The sequence below is a fragment of the Struthio camelus genome, chromosome 1 (genome assembly GCF_040807025.1).
Source record: "Struthio camelus isolate bStrCam1 chromosome 1, bStrCam1.hap1, whole genome shotgun sequence".
NCBI classification, from domain to species: domain Eukaryota; kingdom Metazoa; phylum Chordata; class Aves; order Struthioniformes; family Struthionidae; genus Struthio; species Struthio camelus.
Window position 1 is genome coordinate 52,027,497 of NC_090942.1, and position 17,391 is coordinate 52,044,887.

The 17,391-nt window shown below is 36.5% G+C and overlaps 1 protein-coding gene across 6 annotated transcripts in view; it reads left to right on the forward strand.

The window, feature by feature from the left end:
* VEZT (vezatin, adherens junctions transmembrane protein) overlaps positions 1-17,391 on the forward strand; it is a 60,994-nt gene that overhangs the window by 28,300 nt on the left and 15,303 nt on the right. For 3 of the 6 annotated variants that reach the window (XM_068937932.1, XM_068937954.1, XM_068937946.1), the window contains 3 exons: positions 1,358-1,533; positions 5,241-5,516; positions 10,273-10,422. In XM_068937932.1, the coding sequence (XP_068794033.1) occupies positions 1,358-1,533; positions 5,241-5,516; positions 10,273-10,422 (602 nt within the window). The remainder of the gene's footprint in view (positions 1-1,357; positions 1,534-5,240; positions 5,517-10,272; positions 10,423-17,391) is intronic. The other 3 variants (XM_068937961.1, XM_068937940.1, XM_009674596.2) reach the window with 1 other exon arrangement.

Consider the following 17,391-nt stretch of genomic DNA (forward strand, 5'->3'; position numbering starts at 1 on the left):
CTGCCAAGTCTAATTGCTAATCCTTCACCCTTATCTCAAGAGGACAAAATTTCTTCTGAATCTTCTCAGTGCTGATCTTTGGTTGTCTTTTTTTGTACTCCCTCTTCCCCTTTTAACCAAAGGTATTATCTTCACAGCTTTGTTAGCCTTTACTTTCTTGAGAGGCTGACACAGCCAAAGAGTACGGAAAACGTGTTTCTCCTGTTACATGCCACAGCAGGGTACTGAAATGGCACAGGATATATTGGAGGAGGGCTGAGTTTCTTCTTGAACACAATTCTGAGACAAATCTTTTTCAGTAAATATGGAATACAAGTTATCTAGAGTGACATCAATGTATGGAATTACATTTCTGACTAGCTAGCTTACTCTTTCATAAGTAGTCTTATTCTGTCAATGACAGAACTAAAAGGATTTTGTACTGTGAAATTTCAAACTTCTGGTAACAGCTTCTATCAGAGGGGGCTGTTTTATAGAAACAGTCTCCTTTCCCTCCCGTAATCTAGCTAGACACAAAGATGCGTATGTTCAGTGTTTGTTAGGTTGTATAATAACATTTTTAACTTGGAAGTGTTTTGTAATTATAGTTTGGTGCAGTATGCAAATTAAAATTTCAGAGGGCTTCACTAATTCATATATTTGTGTTCAGGAACTGCATATTTGTCTTGAAGAGCTATAGCTATAGGGAAAGAACAGCAAATACTTTGATGGCTTCAAATCCATGAGTAACTCCCTGAAGTTTGCCTTGAGTTTGCAAGTGTGAGGTCTCCATGGTCCCATGCTATTTCATGTTTAGAATCAAGTTTCCTTGGGAAAGGTCATGGAGTTGTGCAGGAGAGAACTTCACTGCCTTGTGGGGAACTTGAGTCCAGCTCATTGACCTCATTGTTATTAAATAGTCTACAACTGACTTCTTGTTGACTAATTTGTAGTATCTCTCTCCAATTTTTTTTTAGCTTGCTAATGACAAATGCTAAAAAGAAAACATGACTGTAGTTTTATTACAGATCTTCTAATAGATATAGTACCTCTTCTGATGCCTATGCAGATATATTGGCAAAATTTGTAGCATGATTCCAGATATTGTTATTATCTAGGTCAGATCACATGGTCAGTGCGATGCACCTAGCAAGACTGGACTGGCAGGTAGCAGAAGAGTTTTTGAAGTTAAGCATGTTTAGAAAAAAATGAGGTAGCTAGTTGTGATATAACGGAAATATCCCTGGAATCTTCTGGAAGAGGCAGTTGTCAGTGAAGTATAGAAGGTCTGGGTGTCTTCTTTCGCCTAATAACTTAATTTTAAGACTGTGCGTATTCTCTACTAATGCCTGTTTTTCTCTTGTCCATTTGTGGCAAGGATGTTGGATTTCGATTTGACACACTCCGTACCATCCTGGAACAGGAAGTTCTGCTGCAGGAGGATGTGGAACTGATTGAGTTGCTTGACCCCAGTATCCTGTCTGCAGGGCAGTGCAAGCAACAGGAAAATGGACAGCTTCCAACACTACGCTCCCTAGCAACTCCTAATATTTGGTATTGTACAGAAAACGTGTGTGACTATATTCACTGAGAAGCAAGAAAAATTATTGTGTTCTTGGTATAGAACGCAACAAGAAAATAACTTTTTTTGGTCTAAGGTCTCTGAGTCTTGATTTTAGTTCGGTCTGCTAGTTCCAAATCTTGGAGAAGTGTATTTTTTCCTTGGACATTCTACTGAAATATAAGGTAGCTCCATGAGCATAAATGGATACTTACAAACTCTATTACATGCTGCCTGGAAAAAGTAATATGGCTGATTTAATTTCGAAAGCTATGTAGTGGTGATTTGGAAGTGGCTATTCCATTGCTGAGTTGAAAAGTGCCTAACTGAATTTGTAGTAAATTAGTTAACATTGTTTAATAGTTTGCTAAGTGATCTTCTTTTAGTTTTCTGAGTAAATGTAGGTCTCAGTTTAACCCCCTCCTGGGTAGTGATTGTCTTCCACACTCCATTTTAATATATTTGTGTAATGTTATAGTGAGAAGCGTGTGCGTGATTTGAGTAGCTACATATTCTACACACACATGCTCTCTTACACACTCTTAAGAGTATATGATGTAGTGTACATAGTAGTGTAAAAGGGATGTACCATCTGTGCTTTCATTGCAAGATTTGTTATCTACAGATCTGCTAACAGTTAATCCCACCTATGTCTGAATTCCTATCTCAGGATTGGACACTAGAATAGAAAGGTTGGTTCAAGAAAGACTAGCAGTGGGAAATGTAAATATTGGTACAGAAGAGTTTAACTGATGCAATGTGAAAAAGAGAAGAGATTTTGCTTTTCTTGCTCTGGAATACAGGAGGAGTCTGAAGGTATTTAACAAAAAAAAAAGAAAAAAAAGAAAAAAAAAAAAAGGAAGTTATTTGGGGAAGCAGCCCCAAATTTAGATTTGCTTCTGAGTAACTGGGGAAACCTATCTTGTTATTGGCCTGTCTAGTTAACTAAGAAACTTAACTAGAAACCTTTCTCAAATCACTCTTTTTAAAATATTTTATTTATATAACTAAGAGACTGCTAAGATAATCAAATGGACTTTGCTAAGATAGCACTAACAATTTAACACCTTTAATAAAGAAGAAGAGAGGCAGAAATTTCAGATATCAGTCTTGCTGTCTGCATGTCCTCTTAATGTCACTGAGCAGAGCTATTTAGACTTCTTTGTTCTCTGCACCGGAATTTGGATGAAAGTGATTGCATGGGAATATAAGGAATAGAGCTCATAATACTTAGTGAAGAAGAATAAATAACAGTGATTTGAATATTTAAATGTTCAGTGTCGTCTTTGTTGTGGTCTTTATATAGCATGTTAATTGTGAATGGGGCAATTAATTTCACAGGTGTAGAATTCCAGAACAGGCTAAATATTTAAATAAGATACACTTAAGTTAGCAGAAGCTAGTGAAGTTCACCCTAAAATACTGAAGGATTTAGCTGCAGCAGTGTCTAAACAACTACTTCTAGTTTTTGAGAAGTGAGAAGGGTGCTGGGCGATCTGACAGAGTGATTTGCTCAGGAACAGACAAGAATTGATAGATATGATATCTTCTAACACAGTCCAGTAGTAGGTAAATAGATGGAATTATTATAAAGCCAAAACAGGTTAAAAATGATCTAAGATACAAAGTGTCATTATTGATGCTTACTATCAAATGGGAGAGCATTTCAGTTAGATTTCTCCAGTGGTTTGTCCTCGTCTTAGCACTATTCATTGTTTCATTAACTGCTTGGGTAGCAAAGTACGCTTACAAAATTTGTGAATATCATTCAGTTTACAGACGACACCAAGTTTGTAAGAGTTTGAGCAGATAGGGTAGGAGTTCAGAAGGATCATGACAAATTGGAGAGTTATCTTGAAATCAATAGGAAATTCAATAAAGACAAGTGTATACTTTGGAAGGAAGAATTAAATTAACAAACATAAAGTAGGGAATAATTGGGTAGACAGTACTACAGAAAAGGATCTGCCCATTATAGCAGACTATGAATTGAATGAGTCAGGAAATTATTCCCAAAATGGCAAATCTCATCCTGGAATCCTTGTTATGTGCAAGACACAGGATTTTACTTTTCTCTCTGCTTCCCTAAGTCTAGAGCAACTGTTTTGGGATGCCACACACTGAGAGGCTTAGGTAGTTTAGAGAGAGGCCAAGCAGAGCAAAGAATAAGACATTTAGAAAACGTAGTCTTTTGGGAAAGTTTGAGGGAGCTAGGATTGCTTGACCAAAATGAAGACGATTGAGGACGGACAGAACAGTCTTATGACGAGCAGAAGGTAATTAATATGAGGGTGATGGTCAGTCATTGTCCATTCTGTGGTGAAAAGGGAAGGATATGAGGAAAAATAATTGGCTTAATTTGTCAATGATTTAGGTTGGACTTGGGGGAAATTTTCTGCCCAATAAGGGTAGTAAAGCACTGGAATAGCTAACTAGGTGGGTTATGGAATCTTCACTTTCTTCTTCAGTCTGTCAGTGATGGTCTAGATTAACTGGAATCTGTCTCAAAGCTGAAAATAGACCAAGTGATCTGTTAAATACCTTCCAGTCCTTCATTTTTATGATTTTTTTTCTAGTATACCAAGGAAGTTATAGAAAGATATGAATGCCATACAAATGAACGGTTCTCTCTTGCCTAGAGAAGATCTTGTTTATAGCCTTTTTCTTTTCAGGTTGCATCTGTCTTTTTTTAAAGTTAGTTCCATCTCTGGAATGTTTTAACCCTGGGCCTTTACTGAAACCTATGAGTAGCACTGAAGAGTTAACTCTTGTAAAGCTTATTGAAATATGACTACAAAGCTGTCCAGAAACTAGAAGCCCAGCAGTCATATTTTGACTTGGAAATGGGGAAGTATTCCTTGTGGATATTTTCAAGAGCAAGTATATAGGATACACGGTTTTAAGGGATGAAGAAAATGAAGATTTTTCTATAAAAATGCTTTAAAAATATACTTTTTCACACCTTGAAGCCCATATCCCATCCATTTTTGCGAAGACTGTAATAATTATAGTTTTACAAAATTGCAGTTATAATACTATATATAAAGCATAGTTTATTTTCTAGCAGTTACCTATTTTTATGGAATCCTGCCAAATGAAAATAACAGTTTTACGAAGTTTTAAAAATGCCCTTGAGAAACAGTTGATGTGAGACACCTAATGACTCTTGTTCTTTAAGGATTTTTTAAAGCCGAAAAATTATTTACAATGATCCTTGAAACTGTGTGTCTTAAAATGTGTTTAAAAGCTAGTGGTGTGATGAGTCAGAATCTGGAAAAAATAAATCTGTCATTACTTGAGGATTTCGTTACCCAAAAGAAACATGCCCTTTGCTATTGTCCTCTTGAACCTGGAAGTACAGATATTCCAGTTGCTATCCACCCTGGCTTAAAATGCTGAGCAGTCACTTTTTTTTTTTCAGTCATGTCTGTAAGAGAAACTGACCTGCCAAAATGGTACATCATTCTTCCACTTGTGTCATTTCAAAAAACAAATTATAATATAATATGTACTGACCAATAATATCATGCATCTATACATGTAAATCTACGACTTAGGAGTTGTTTTTTGGTATTTACAGCTCCCTTCAAAACCTGCTAAAAGCCCCATAATAAAATCTCAAATGTCATGGTCAAATACTTCATAATTTTCCCACAATCCCTCAGAAATATGTGGATGATGCTACTTTCTCTGTTTGCAGGGATGTCTCACTGTTGCTTGCCTTTGTAAGTGCACTGCTTATGCTTCCTTCGTGGTGGAAGGAATCATCTTGGCTGCTGTGGGGACTAGTTCTGCTTGTCTATGCCATCTTACGAGTTTGGGGCACATGGAGGACAGCCAAGCTGCAAATGTCCCTGCGAAAATACTGCCTTCAGCTGGAAGAAACAGTGGCAAATAGCCGAGCTTTTACTAATCTTGTGAGAAAAGCTCTGCGACTCATTCAAGAGACTGAAGTCATTTCCAGAGGATTTACCCTGTGAGTCTATATTTCACTTTATTTAATACACAGATCCATTCAAGCAAGATGTCTTCTAAAATGTCCCGTGACACTGTTTCCCATGGTGAATGAAATTAATGAGGAACATAACACTTTAAGCTTTTCACGTAGAAAGTGAAAAGTAGAATAGTATAATTACCATAGTTATGTTCATCAGGATAGAAATATGTATCATAACAACTAGATGTTAAAACTATGCATCCTGAAGGAGAACTAAGTCTCCCAAAATGTTTCAAATTGGGCACCTATACCTTTTGAAAATCTCTTCCAATGCTATCAGTGAAATAAATGAGTGCAATGGACTCTGAACCAATGTAGTTAACCATTTTCAGGAGTAATTTAGAGGGTTGGATTTTTTAGTATCTTATGTTACCAAAGCAGTGTAAATAAACTGACCTGCAAGTAATAATTCATATTTTAGTATACAAGATGAAAACAATTTTTATTTAACAAATAATAGTCTTAAGCAATGAGAACACAGTAATCAGAAGAGACAATCAAAGGTCATTTCCTCCCTTTAAACAGTTTTAAGCATTTTTTTTTCTTGTGTACAGTTGTTGAGATGTTTAGAACCTCAAATGATTTGCGGCTGAATTTGCCTCTGTCCACTTAAAGGATATGAGAGTGTTCCTAGTTATTTAGCTCTTGTAGCTAATTGGCTACTGTTTGCTTATTTGCTTTGTGGAAGGACACTAGAACATGTTCAGTGTGTGCACTGATCTTAAAGGCAACAGGCCCACCTGTGAGCATTCTCCCTGCCAGGTGTCCTTTTCTCTTGAAGCAAGCTATTGTTAGAAAATTACCTGAGCCAGTTAGACTTAAGGTTAAAGGAGGTGAGAAACACCAGTAACTAAAATCCAGTTGACTTCTTTCTGAAAACAGTAAAAATTCCCGTGTGCACCGAGAGATTGTTTGCTCATGCCAGATCAACTCTTGTACTCTCAAGTGCATGTTGTTACATGCAAGCTTGAAACCGTAGACTTCACATTTTGAATTAATTTTCTAGCTTGAGATACCTTCATTATGCTTCATTGAAGAAATATTTTATTCTCCCTTTGGAATGTGTAAGCATAGTCTTAGCTATGTTTTTTTTTTTTTGCTGAGGAAGCATATAGTTAAGCAATAGTCAGTCTTATCTTTGCAAACGAATTCTTAAAAGAAATTATTGTTAGGGCTTGTCCAAATTACAAATGAGGAAAATATTTGGATTTTTTCCGAAGTTTAGGCAAATGAACTTGTGGTCAATGTCTAAATGGCTGGTTCCTTGTTCCTTTACAACATATCTTAGATAACAGATTAACAATAAACAGACTGTCTATAAGCTGATGCTAGATCTAATGGCCCCTTTATTTAAAACTCTGGCAAGCTTTTTCAAGAGATTTTGGAGCATGGATGGAGTGAGAGAAGTCTGACTCTGCCAGCCTCCTCATTAGGATTATTGTCCAGTATGAAGAATTCGGTGCCCTACAGGTTTTGATCTGATTTAGTTTGGGGGAAGTTCTAACTCCAGTGTGCACTTTTCTGCACCCATGTATGTAAGAGATGCTTCTATGCAGGGCACATAATTCTTTGCATGAGATAACGTTCCATGTATGATCCAAGAAGGTAGCTGCTCCTTCTTTCCTTCCAGACTTTTGCTACAATAAATCTCAGCAGAAAAAAAATTTAGTATGTCCCCCAGCAGTAACTTTGTCAAAGTCTTAATGGTTATTCAGAGAGTGTCAAATGGCACTGGAAATGGTGGCGCCTGAAAAGTTAATGAGTATTATCTTGTACCATTTTACATCCTTGAAGGAATTTTGTGTGGGTTTTCAGCCAGGTAGCAGAGTACCCTCTTTACTGATATGTTTGCTGCTGTTTTAATATGGTGTTAGCTCTGCGTGATCTGGACTGTGCGTAAACCCTGTGATGAATGGAAAGATTCTTGAGCTGACATTTAAATATACTGAGTCCAGAAATAAGTTAGTTGTACTCATACTAAAACCTTTTTTACGAAAAGCTCAGGAAAGCTTTGGTCCGATGTTCTCTGCCTGCATCCCACAACAGTTTCTTCTCTCCACTGTACCATCCATTGCTATGTTCTTGTAGCCTAACTTACATATGCTTTAAAATATCTATGACTTTGCTTTATTATATCCCCTTTGCCCCTGGTTTGTAGATATTTGACTGTCACTGTAAGTGTTAAATTATTCTCAACAAGATTTTGGTCGGTTCTCCATTGTTTAACCTATTAGAACATAATTTTGCCTTCAGGTCTTTCCCTCCCACCCAAAAAAACACGGCAGCTCCTTAGAAAGGAAACTAAGAACCCTTTCTGACCTCCTTTGTATTAGTCACTGTCAAAGGTGACTGACTATTCTGATTCCAGGTTGGCCTTCAGAAGTGTTTAACACCACTGTTGGCATTTAGGATATGTCTGCATGGTACAAGCTGTGCCATGTGGAGGTACCTGAGCAGGGCAGTTTGGATTACAAAAATTGTGTAGCCAAGGTAGGACAGCACTCTGCTCAGGCTCAATGGCACTATTTTTGTCTCTGTGGCAATTAGACAAATGAATCCCTATCATAGGTTGCTGCCTGAAATTTCTGCTGGCTAATGAAAGTATTGCGTGTTGTCTTGCACGTTACAAAATGAAAACTGTAGAGATACGTAATTAGAGGCTGCAGCAATAAGCAGCAAGCAGTTATTTCCTTGTCTGTCACTGAAATAAGTTGCTTTTCTCCAAAATACTGCTGTCTTAGTTTGTTTTAAAGTAGAATCAGGCTCTACAAGCACATATTGGTGTACATAGTATCTTTGTAGAACTGCTGTCATATTGGATTTTATTAATGTTTGATAGTACAAGTTTATTAAAGGTGAGAGCCTATTTAAAATTTGGCTTGTGAGCCTAAGGGAGAAGTATGTCACAGTTCTTCAGAAGTGAAGTGGGTTTGGAACAACAGGAAAGAGGAAATTCATCCTTACCTTTATTCTTTCTATTTGCATATTTTAGTGTGTATTTTAGTAAAATAGCAAGATTCCTTCTTGTTATTTTGTATATTACACACAAACCTGGTAACATTTTGTGAGGCCAATTACAATAAATAGAAGATAAATGAAGCATTAGGAAGTTAGGGATGTGGCATGTCTGGCACATGGAAATTTACAGCAAATTACATTAATTTAGCATTACTGGAATAAAGAAGAATTATTTTTTAATAGTACTGAAACAAACCTTCCTAGAAGCAAAACAAATTGTTTTGCTAAGTACTGGCATTACATACAGTGCATGAGCTGTGCAGTATTTGTTCTATAAAGGAGCTGGAAATGCCTACGTTGCTGTAGCAGAACATGGATTGGTTTCCCTTTTTGACAGTAGAATAGTTTTCCTCCTCTTCTTTGGACCTGCTTCTGACAGTTCACCCAGGACCTGAGTCTACAAACTGATAAGAGAATTTATCCATAGACTTTGGCAAATGTTATCTTTGAAAGCTAGGGAAATATTAGAGGTTAGCATGTACTGTATTACGTACTGTGTTTCCAGCTGAAACTTATGGCACAACTAACACTTTAATATTGTTAGTTTTAGAAACTGAAATTAATGCAATTTGTTTTTATTTTATATATTTTTAAAATACTCTATAAGATGTTATGTAAACTTTTAATATCACTTATGTAGTTTAATATGGTATGATGATATTTTAATATAGTATGAGGACATTTTAACTTATTTATTCAGTATACTGCTGTTTACCATAAATCTCCCTTGCATTAAGCGTACCTAATATACTGATATAGAGCCCAGCCTTGCTCAACTGCATGGGCTACATTGCTTTTGCTAGTTGACAGTGGGAGGCCATAGGCTCTTTTCCCTCCTAGTCAATGCACAGCATGGTCAAGGTAAGTTTGTGCAGTAGGACTGACATTTCCAGCAGCGTCAGGTCTGCTGGCTTAGCCAGCTCTTGAGTCAGATGGAAGTGGGCTACAGAAAGTGTTTTCAAGGCAGCAGCCCACCCCAATCTTTCCAGGTTGCTCTTCCCTTTTGTATGACTGCAGACATGAAATCACATCCTTACCTCGTCCCAGTGAAGATGACAGCAGGAACAGGCTCCCGCTCCCCAAACAATTCATCGGTCCTGTCATCCACATCTGAATTGATTCTAGCAGAACCGGTGCCAGCAATTAGAGTGGATGAACTGTCGGCCTAGGCTATTTTCAGTTTCTTAGCCTTAGTTGGGAATCAGACTCTATATGAATAGAGATAACTGGATATTAATTTTTTGTATGTACTGCTGGTAAAATTCTGGAGGGAGAAGATTGAGAGAAAATGTTTTGCACAAATGACAGTGTGCAATAGCAAGTTAATTTGCTTATAAAGAGGTATGTATTAAGTATCTCCATGTTAGAATTTCAAAAGCTTACAGTGGGCCTGTGATAGTTTTGTATCAGAGGTAATGTTATGGCCTGCATACTTTTAGTGTATTCTTTTGGAGAACTTTGGAGAACATACATGTCCATACAAGTTTTGCCATGGCTCAGGTGAGTATAAAATCAGGTTGTCTACTGGGGAGTCCAAGCTCCTTATCTAAATTTTTGATTAAATTTATCTTTCACATGAAGGAATTATTTTTTGCTCCTATATTTACTGAGCCATTTTGAAAAAGTTTTGTAAGTAATGGAATATGAAAACTAATGTACTGTCTTTTAAAAATACTTTAGGACAACTGTACAGTTGTATCACATTTTACTTTTCAAGTTTGCTTGACAGGGTCAGTGCCGCTTGCCCATTTAATAAAGCTGGACAGCATCCTAGTCAGCATCTTATTGGTCTCCGGAAAGCTGTTTATCGATCTGTCAGAGCCAACTTTCGAGCTTCAAGACTGGCTACTCTGTACATGCTGAAAAAATATCCTTTCTGTAAGAACTCCCAAGTTCAGATATTCCATTAATGTTACCTATCTGTAATTGTGCTAATGTTTAGAGTTCACATGACTAGAAGCATAGAGTATCTAATTACATCTATACACAAAATCAGGAGAAGGTATCGGGAAAAGCATAGTGACTTTGTGCTTTATGCCTGGTTTGGAACATTCTTAACATTTTTCTCTTCTCTGTACTGTGCAGTTTGAGATAAGATTCTGTATACTGAAAACACTGTCCCAATTACTGAGGACTGTGCCTTTGGTGTGAGCACTGATATGTGGTTCAGAATCCTTTGAGGTTTTGTTTTATAATTCCTCTCAGCTATCTTTTTCTGTTGCAGCAAAATACCTCTCCTCTGAACCGTATAGCCTTTCACTTGTCACGCCCAAGTCCAAAGGTAAGTAGATTTTCCGTTTCAGACAAGCTGGATGGAGCTTTTACTGTATTAATTAGCCGAAGACCACATTTACAAATGAGGTTTCTACTCTGAATCAAACTAGAATGCTTTGTTCAGATTCAATTCCATGAAGCATCATCTGTATTTCTTCAGTTATTGTAGACTTTTTTTATGGCATTAGCATTTCAAGATGCTTTTCTATATTTATGATAGTGCATGGGAAATAACAATTTCTTCACCCTGTATTGCAGTAAAAAAGAAAACACATCTATTCCTGATCTGGAAAACCATATGCAAACAAAAGCTGGTGGTAAAGCAAGCACTGAAAATCTGTCACGACAAATGACTTGTTTTGTCGCCCTGGAACATAACATTTGATTAATATATCTTGCCTGGCAAGTATATGAATATATTGATTAATGTTGTGTGCGCACGCACACATGCGTACACACACGCACGGACACATACACACAGCTAAAGGTGCATGTGTTTTACTTTGAAGGAAATGAGTCTTTATTTGCAAAGTAATAACTTGTAGGGATAGGAATCTCCATTGCGGGCTCAAGACTTCACTTTTAGCTCTGGGGAATAAGGTGTATTTGCTATATAGAGAAAGAAAAAAATATTCAGAGTATCTGTTTCAAATAAGTTAATGAGAACAACTGTTATCTAGGTTGGAAATAATCAAGAATCGTTTTTAAGAGCAGGAGAAGAGAGCTGAAAATGGGGTCAATTAATGTTCCAAATGTTCCTCCAGCATGAAGAAAGGAAATCCAGTAGTGGCTATGAAAAGGTGCGTAGATTGTTGCTATAGCTAGAGAGGTTATATGTTCAAGGAATATTGGTGTGTATTAGACTGTCATTTAATTTTGTAACAGCTGAGCTGATGGAATGGCTTTTAAATTAAGGAATGGAAGAGAAAAACATATTGCATTTACTTTGGGTGTTTTGGCATTTATGTCTGTCTTTGAATGATTTTAAGATGGAAGTTCCCATATAGCAAATTGTCATGCAGTTATCACAGTAGTAAGGGTCAGCAGAAGTAAATGGCAAAAAATATTGTGAAGCTGGCATGTGTATAGGTTCTTGACAAATGGGAAGAGAAGTATTATATTTATGCAGAATGTAATGGGAAAAAATACAACGCCAGCATGTGAGTTGAGATGCAGGCTGGGTCTACTCTGCAGTGCATGAAAACTGAAAACAAGGAATTTAAATGTGAGGAAGATGAATAAAGGATTCCTCCTCCCCACCAGGATAATTAAGAGCAGCTTTGGGGTAGTTCCAAGTTATCTTAATTTGTAGTTCTCCCTGCATATCACGAATGCCTGAAAATTCAACAGGTACCATATTTATCATATGGACATTGATGACAAGGAGCATCTTTCAAATAGATTCCACTGCTTTCTGCAATTAAATATTACTGTTATGCTGGAGGGGCCAGAGATTCCTTCATGTCAAAAGCGTTCACAGCTGCCACTTATGACAACTTCAAACCATGTCCATCATCAGACTGTTAACACAGATTGCCTACAGCAAGGAGAAGAAGGAATTGGAGAGATTTAATAGAGAAGTAAGGTGATAAATTAAAGGAAAAGAACGTTCATCAAATGTCTGGAAATGAGATCCCAATTATGACTTTTACAATTCTTTTTAAAAAGCTCTGGTTTACACAAAGTCAGAACATGTTTTTGAGTTAAGTTCCCGTAGATTCTCTGAGTATGAACTAATGAATTGCTATTCAAAATTTACTTTTAATGAGCATTGTGAAAGACTTGAATTCAGTAGCACTGTAAATGATGTACACCAGCCACAGCAAAATAAAGTTCTTTTATGAGAGGAAAAAAAAAACCAGTCTAAATATTTAACTTCTGGAACAGTATTACAAAATGACATTGAAACAAGGACTGTCTTTCCTGGGTAGTCATAATATGATTTCAATAAATATTTTTTATTGAACTGAATATTGTTTTGCATCTTTGTAACAGAGCAGATATATCTCTGTATTTGGGCAAGTAGAAAAACTGAATTATTTTTACTTGAAACAGCTTTCAATTGGAATTTAATGTGTGAAATGCCAGCTAGTCTGAAGGACAACAAATCTTGAATCTTCACAGCTAATACACTAAAGTTGAAAGCTTTAGTTCAATTTTTATTGATGATTGATCATTCTTTTGATTTATTTTTCACTTTTTTACAGAATAAGGAATTAATAATTTCTTAAAAATATAAGCAACTAAATAGGACATGCAATGTTGGAGTGATTCATGTGGGATGAGAAACAACATGTCGAAACTCTGTCAGTTGATTGGGCGCAGCACTTAAGGCATGAGAATCAGAGATTATGAAAGTGGAGGTGGATCTTCACATGATATAACTTCTCACAGCTTCGTTTCCTTCCACAGTGTGGTATTCATTGACGTCATTTCACGATATGATCCATGATACTTTCTTCTGGCGTGCCAAACTTCTAATGCCGTTGTCTGCTTTTCTTTTCATGAGAGTCAGACATTGAAATAAGATATTTCATCAAGTAATGGGGAAAGCTTTGAACCGTGGAGTGTACATTTCACATAAACGTTTATATATAAATGGGAAACATCCAGTTATCAAAATAAAGTCCTAGTCTGTGACTAGCCCTCCTAAGTGGTGCAGTGATACAAAAGGATGATAATGATGATAGTATGAAATATGTCCTGAAACTGTAGAATATGCCCTGAAATATGCCTCATCTTCTTGTTTTTTATAATGAACTTTACAATTTGGGATTGAGATCTGTAATATAGTGAAGATAATTGTTACCTTACGGCTATAGTCAACAGGTCTTGAGCTGAGACATGTCTATTATTACATATAATAATTGAAGTAATGTAGAAAATTGTATTCAGCTCACTAATGAGGTAAAAGGTATACTTACATTTAAGGTAAGGTTTCATGCAGAACATTCTTATATGTTCATAACCTAGCAGAAATATCTGTAGCTGAAGTGTTTTTCAGAATATCCCTTTTTAGATTTATTTGCAGCAAGATCAGTTCACTCATTTATGGCTTAATATGGGATGATGATTTTTCTTCTTTGAAAGTATGTAATTATATATGCTTAACAAAAACAGCTAAATAGCGTCTCCTAGGAACTGTTTTCTAAGACAACTTGAATGTGCGTGAGGTTAAGTCAAAAGGTGTTCATAAATAAGCAAAGTCTACATCAAAGTGGCAATTTTTTGCCCACAAAACATCATTTCAGTGAGTGACGTTGTAGAGACATATGAATAAACTTGAGCTAAATTTTACTGTGAATTTTCATACTTACGTTGTTTTAAATCCAGAACTTTAAAATTATACAGTAAAATACAGAAAAGTTTAATCTTAAAAACATTTATAGATTTGCACCTCAAAATTTTGAATGTTTTGTCAACAAATGCAAACTGCAGATTTTTTGCTGCTGCTTTAATTTACACTGCCTTGAGAGATTTTTTCATTAGTAATCTAAGTAGATTGCTGAACATACACTTCAATGTATTTTTTCATAATGTTAATATATTTTAATTTATTCTTTCATACTTTAAATTTATTTCATGAAGACTAGTCATACTGGAAACCAAAGAGGAACTACTTTGAACCTAAGCCACTTGCTTTATATGTAACTTTGAGCAAGACAAGGAAGAAAATATACTGGAGGGGCTCGGTTGGCAACTGTTGGATGGAGTCTTAAAACCTGTGGCTAATCTAAGTATTAATTATAGACATAAATGAATGACTAGAGAACAGAGATTTAGGTAAAAATAAATGATTAAATACATCTTAAATGTTAAGGGGAATATTGATCTGTGCTAATCCTTTGAGCATAGCTGCTATATACTAAGTGTGTATTTTAGAGCTGTCATCAGTGGTTATTTCCATTACCAAATATCTATGGCAAATTAGGCTTTTAAGGCAATGTACATCTCAAATGTGTTAGTGGGAGAGCTGTCTGGTGAAGCTGTTCCAGTTTGGCAGTATTTGCCTGTGGCTAGTTTGCCGTCTTTGTAGCTAGACAGCTCCCTTCAGTGAGAATTCACTGGAATAAATATCTTGATAATTAATGTTTTTTCCCATGTAAAAGTAGAAAAATATACGATTATACTTTAACTTACACCAAGCTTTGGTTTGAGACTTGGTGGACCAGTAGGCTTTAATGAGATGGAAAGTTGTATGCCTTACAGCTTGTGTTACTTGCAGAAACAATTCCACGTTTTCTCAAGCCACTTTTATTCTGATTCATTCCTTTCGGTAAAGGTACATTGATACTCACAACTATAGAAGAAAAAGCCAGAGAAGGGAAAAGCGAAGGATATTTCTCTTTTAATCTGGAAGATAAGGGTATAGCAGGATGCAGTAGTTAAAAGCTGAAGCTAGAAATTAGGCACTTTGGATGTTACGCAGACCAGTTCACTCACTACTAGTTCAAGAGACCTCTGCACTATACCTGGTTGGATTGTGTAGTAACTCAGAGGTGATACACAAGTCGGTGTGCTAGTTGCTTAATATTTTTATACTTAAAGAGTTTTGTGGAATCTATAAATTATTGACTGATTTAATTATAATCAGATGGGATGGGAAAATTTTGTGGCTTTTGTTGGCGGATGATGTTAATGGTCTCCCCCTAAGCTGGTAAAAGATGGTATGATGCTTAATAATTTCCATTGAACTATATTGATAGATGGAGCCTGGGAGTTTCGCCATATAAATTCAAGCAACTTTAATTTTCTTGTAAATGTAAGATGTTCCCTTATGGCAAGGAGTAAATAGTGTTATAAAAACAGATATGGATAGCAATATTTTATATGGAATGAGTACTTGGGTCATTTAGGTGGAAAGATGTAGTGTATGTCTTTGAGATGCACTGAGCTCAGGGAAAGTTGCAAATTTGCTGTACTCCTCCCCTGTAAAAATTTAGTTGTTGCATATTGAAATATTAGAACAGCACATACTTTCTTAACTTGGGAAAGAAAGCTCACACAAGAAAGCAGTAAGCTAAAGTTTAGAAGATTTTGTAGCCAGCCCACCTCAGTATGGTGAGTTTGTTTCATTTTTACAAAAAGTTGTACTCTCTTTGGGTCATAAAAACCTAAATCTGAAGTCTGACTCTGCAAGGTCTGAGTAAAGATGCTTGGGAATTTTTCAGTGAAATATTTTTTTTTTTTTGTTGACATCAGATGAGATGCTTTGCTCATCCTTTCTATCCTGATGGGCAGGTGAGAATTTTGAGAAGAGCCGCTCAGATTTCTTGGGGGTATTGTGAGTCCTTCCTGTTGGATCTTTACATGGAAATGTGCTTTCGAAGAGCAAAGCACTAGTACTGTTTTTTATACATGGGTGCATTAGTATTCTTGTCTTTTACAGGTAAATAAGATCAGTCACCTGCCAGAGATTAGACATTCACTGTACAGATACTGTATTCTGGGTTTGTAGAGTTTATTGTTAAGTAGCTTTTGCCTTCTCTTTTTCCAAACTGGTAATGAATATGAGTTGAACAGGTGAATAAAGTATTTTCACAAAGACATAGAAAAAGTTAAGTAATGCAAGTTCAGTTACTATATTTTCTGCTTTAATAGAAAACATTAGCTATAAAAATATATATGTTTTGGAGAAAAGCTTATTGAGGAAATATGTGTATGTGGGGTATATGTTTAAACTTTCTAAAAGTTTAGTCCGTAAGAAGCTATTAGAGGCATATGTGGTCAGTTCTGCTTTCACTTAACAAATATGAATAGTAGAGTTACAAGAGAGGAGGGCAAGGCAGGAGATGCAGGAGTCTGCTGGGAACCCCTGGCTGATTTATAGCATTGATAAGTGGCTTATTCGGCTGCATGACCCATTTGACAGGTGCACCACTGCCTGAGAGTTTTTATGTTGAAAATCTGGAGCTGCCATCAGTTCTTCACACATCCTTAATGTGAGTGTTCCCTGGGTGTTTCTGTTGCTGCTGTTTTTTAGCTTTTGAAATCCATATGCATTCAAATTGCATTTTAAGATGTTCATGCTGTTGGAAAGTTCTTGTTGTGAGGAAAGATTAACAAGGAGTATAATTAGTCCTTTAGATAACTGATCCTAAAGGGTTTTGACCTGCCTTTTATCTCTGAAGGAAGTCAACATCCTCATCGCGCGTGCTCCATCTGCTGGGCATTCTGTCCGGTTAATGTGGAACGGCTGCCCCAGCTGATGCCAAGTGTGCGTGAGGCAGTGTGGATGGCCACAGCCTACCCTGTCCCGGAGTCATTTGCCTTGAAGGTTTTTGTCTGCACTTGTGCTTCTGAAGTACGGTAAAAGGCTTCTTTCTTTCCACAGTTTGAGGACAAATTAGAGAGAGCTGCCTTTGTTTGTTTAGAAGCCAGACGTGTAGCGTTGCTTTTTCCTGGTCCACAAAAATTTCATTTCATGCAATATTCTTCTACTGAAGTGGTGAAATTTTTTTGGAGGAAATAGCTATTATATTTTCAATCATGTGAGAATTTGGTAGGTGGAAAATCTGGGAGTAAAAGCGGGTGGAACTTGTAGCTTCCCCAGAAAACAGAT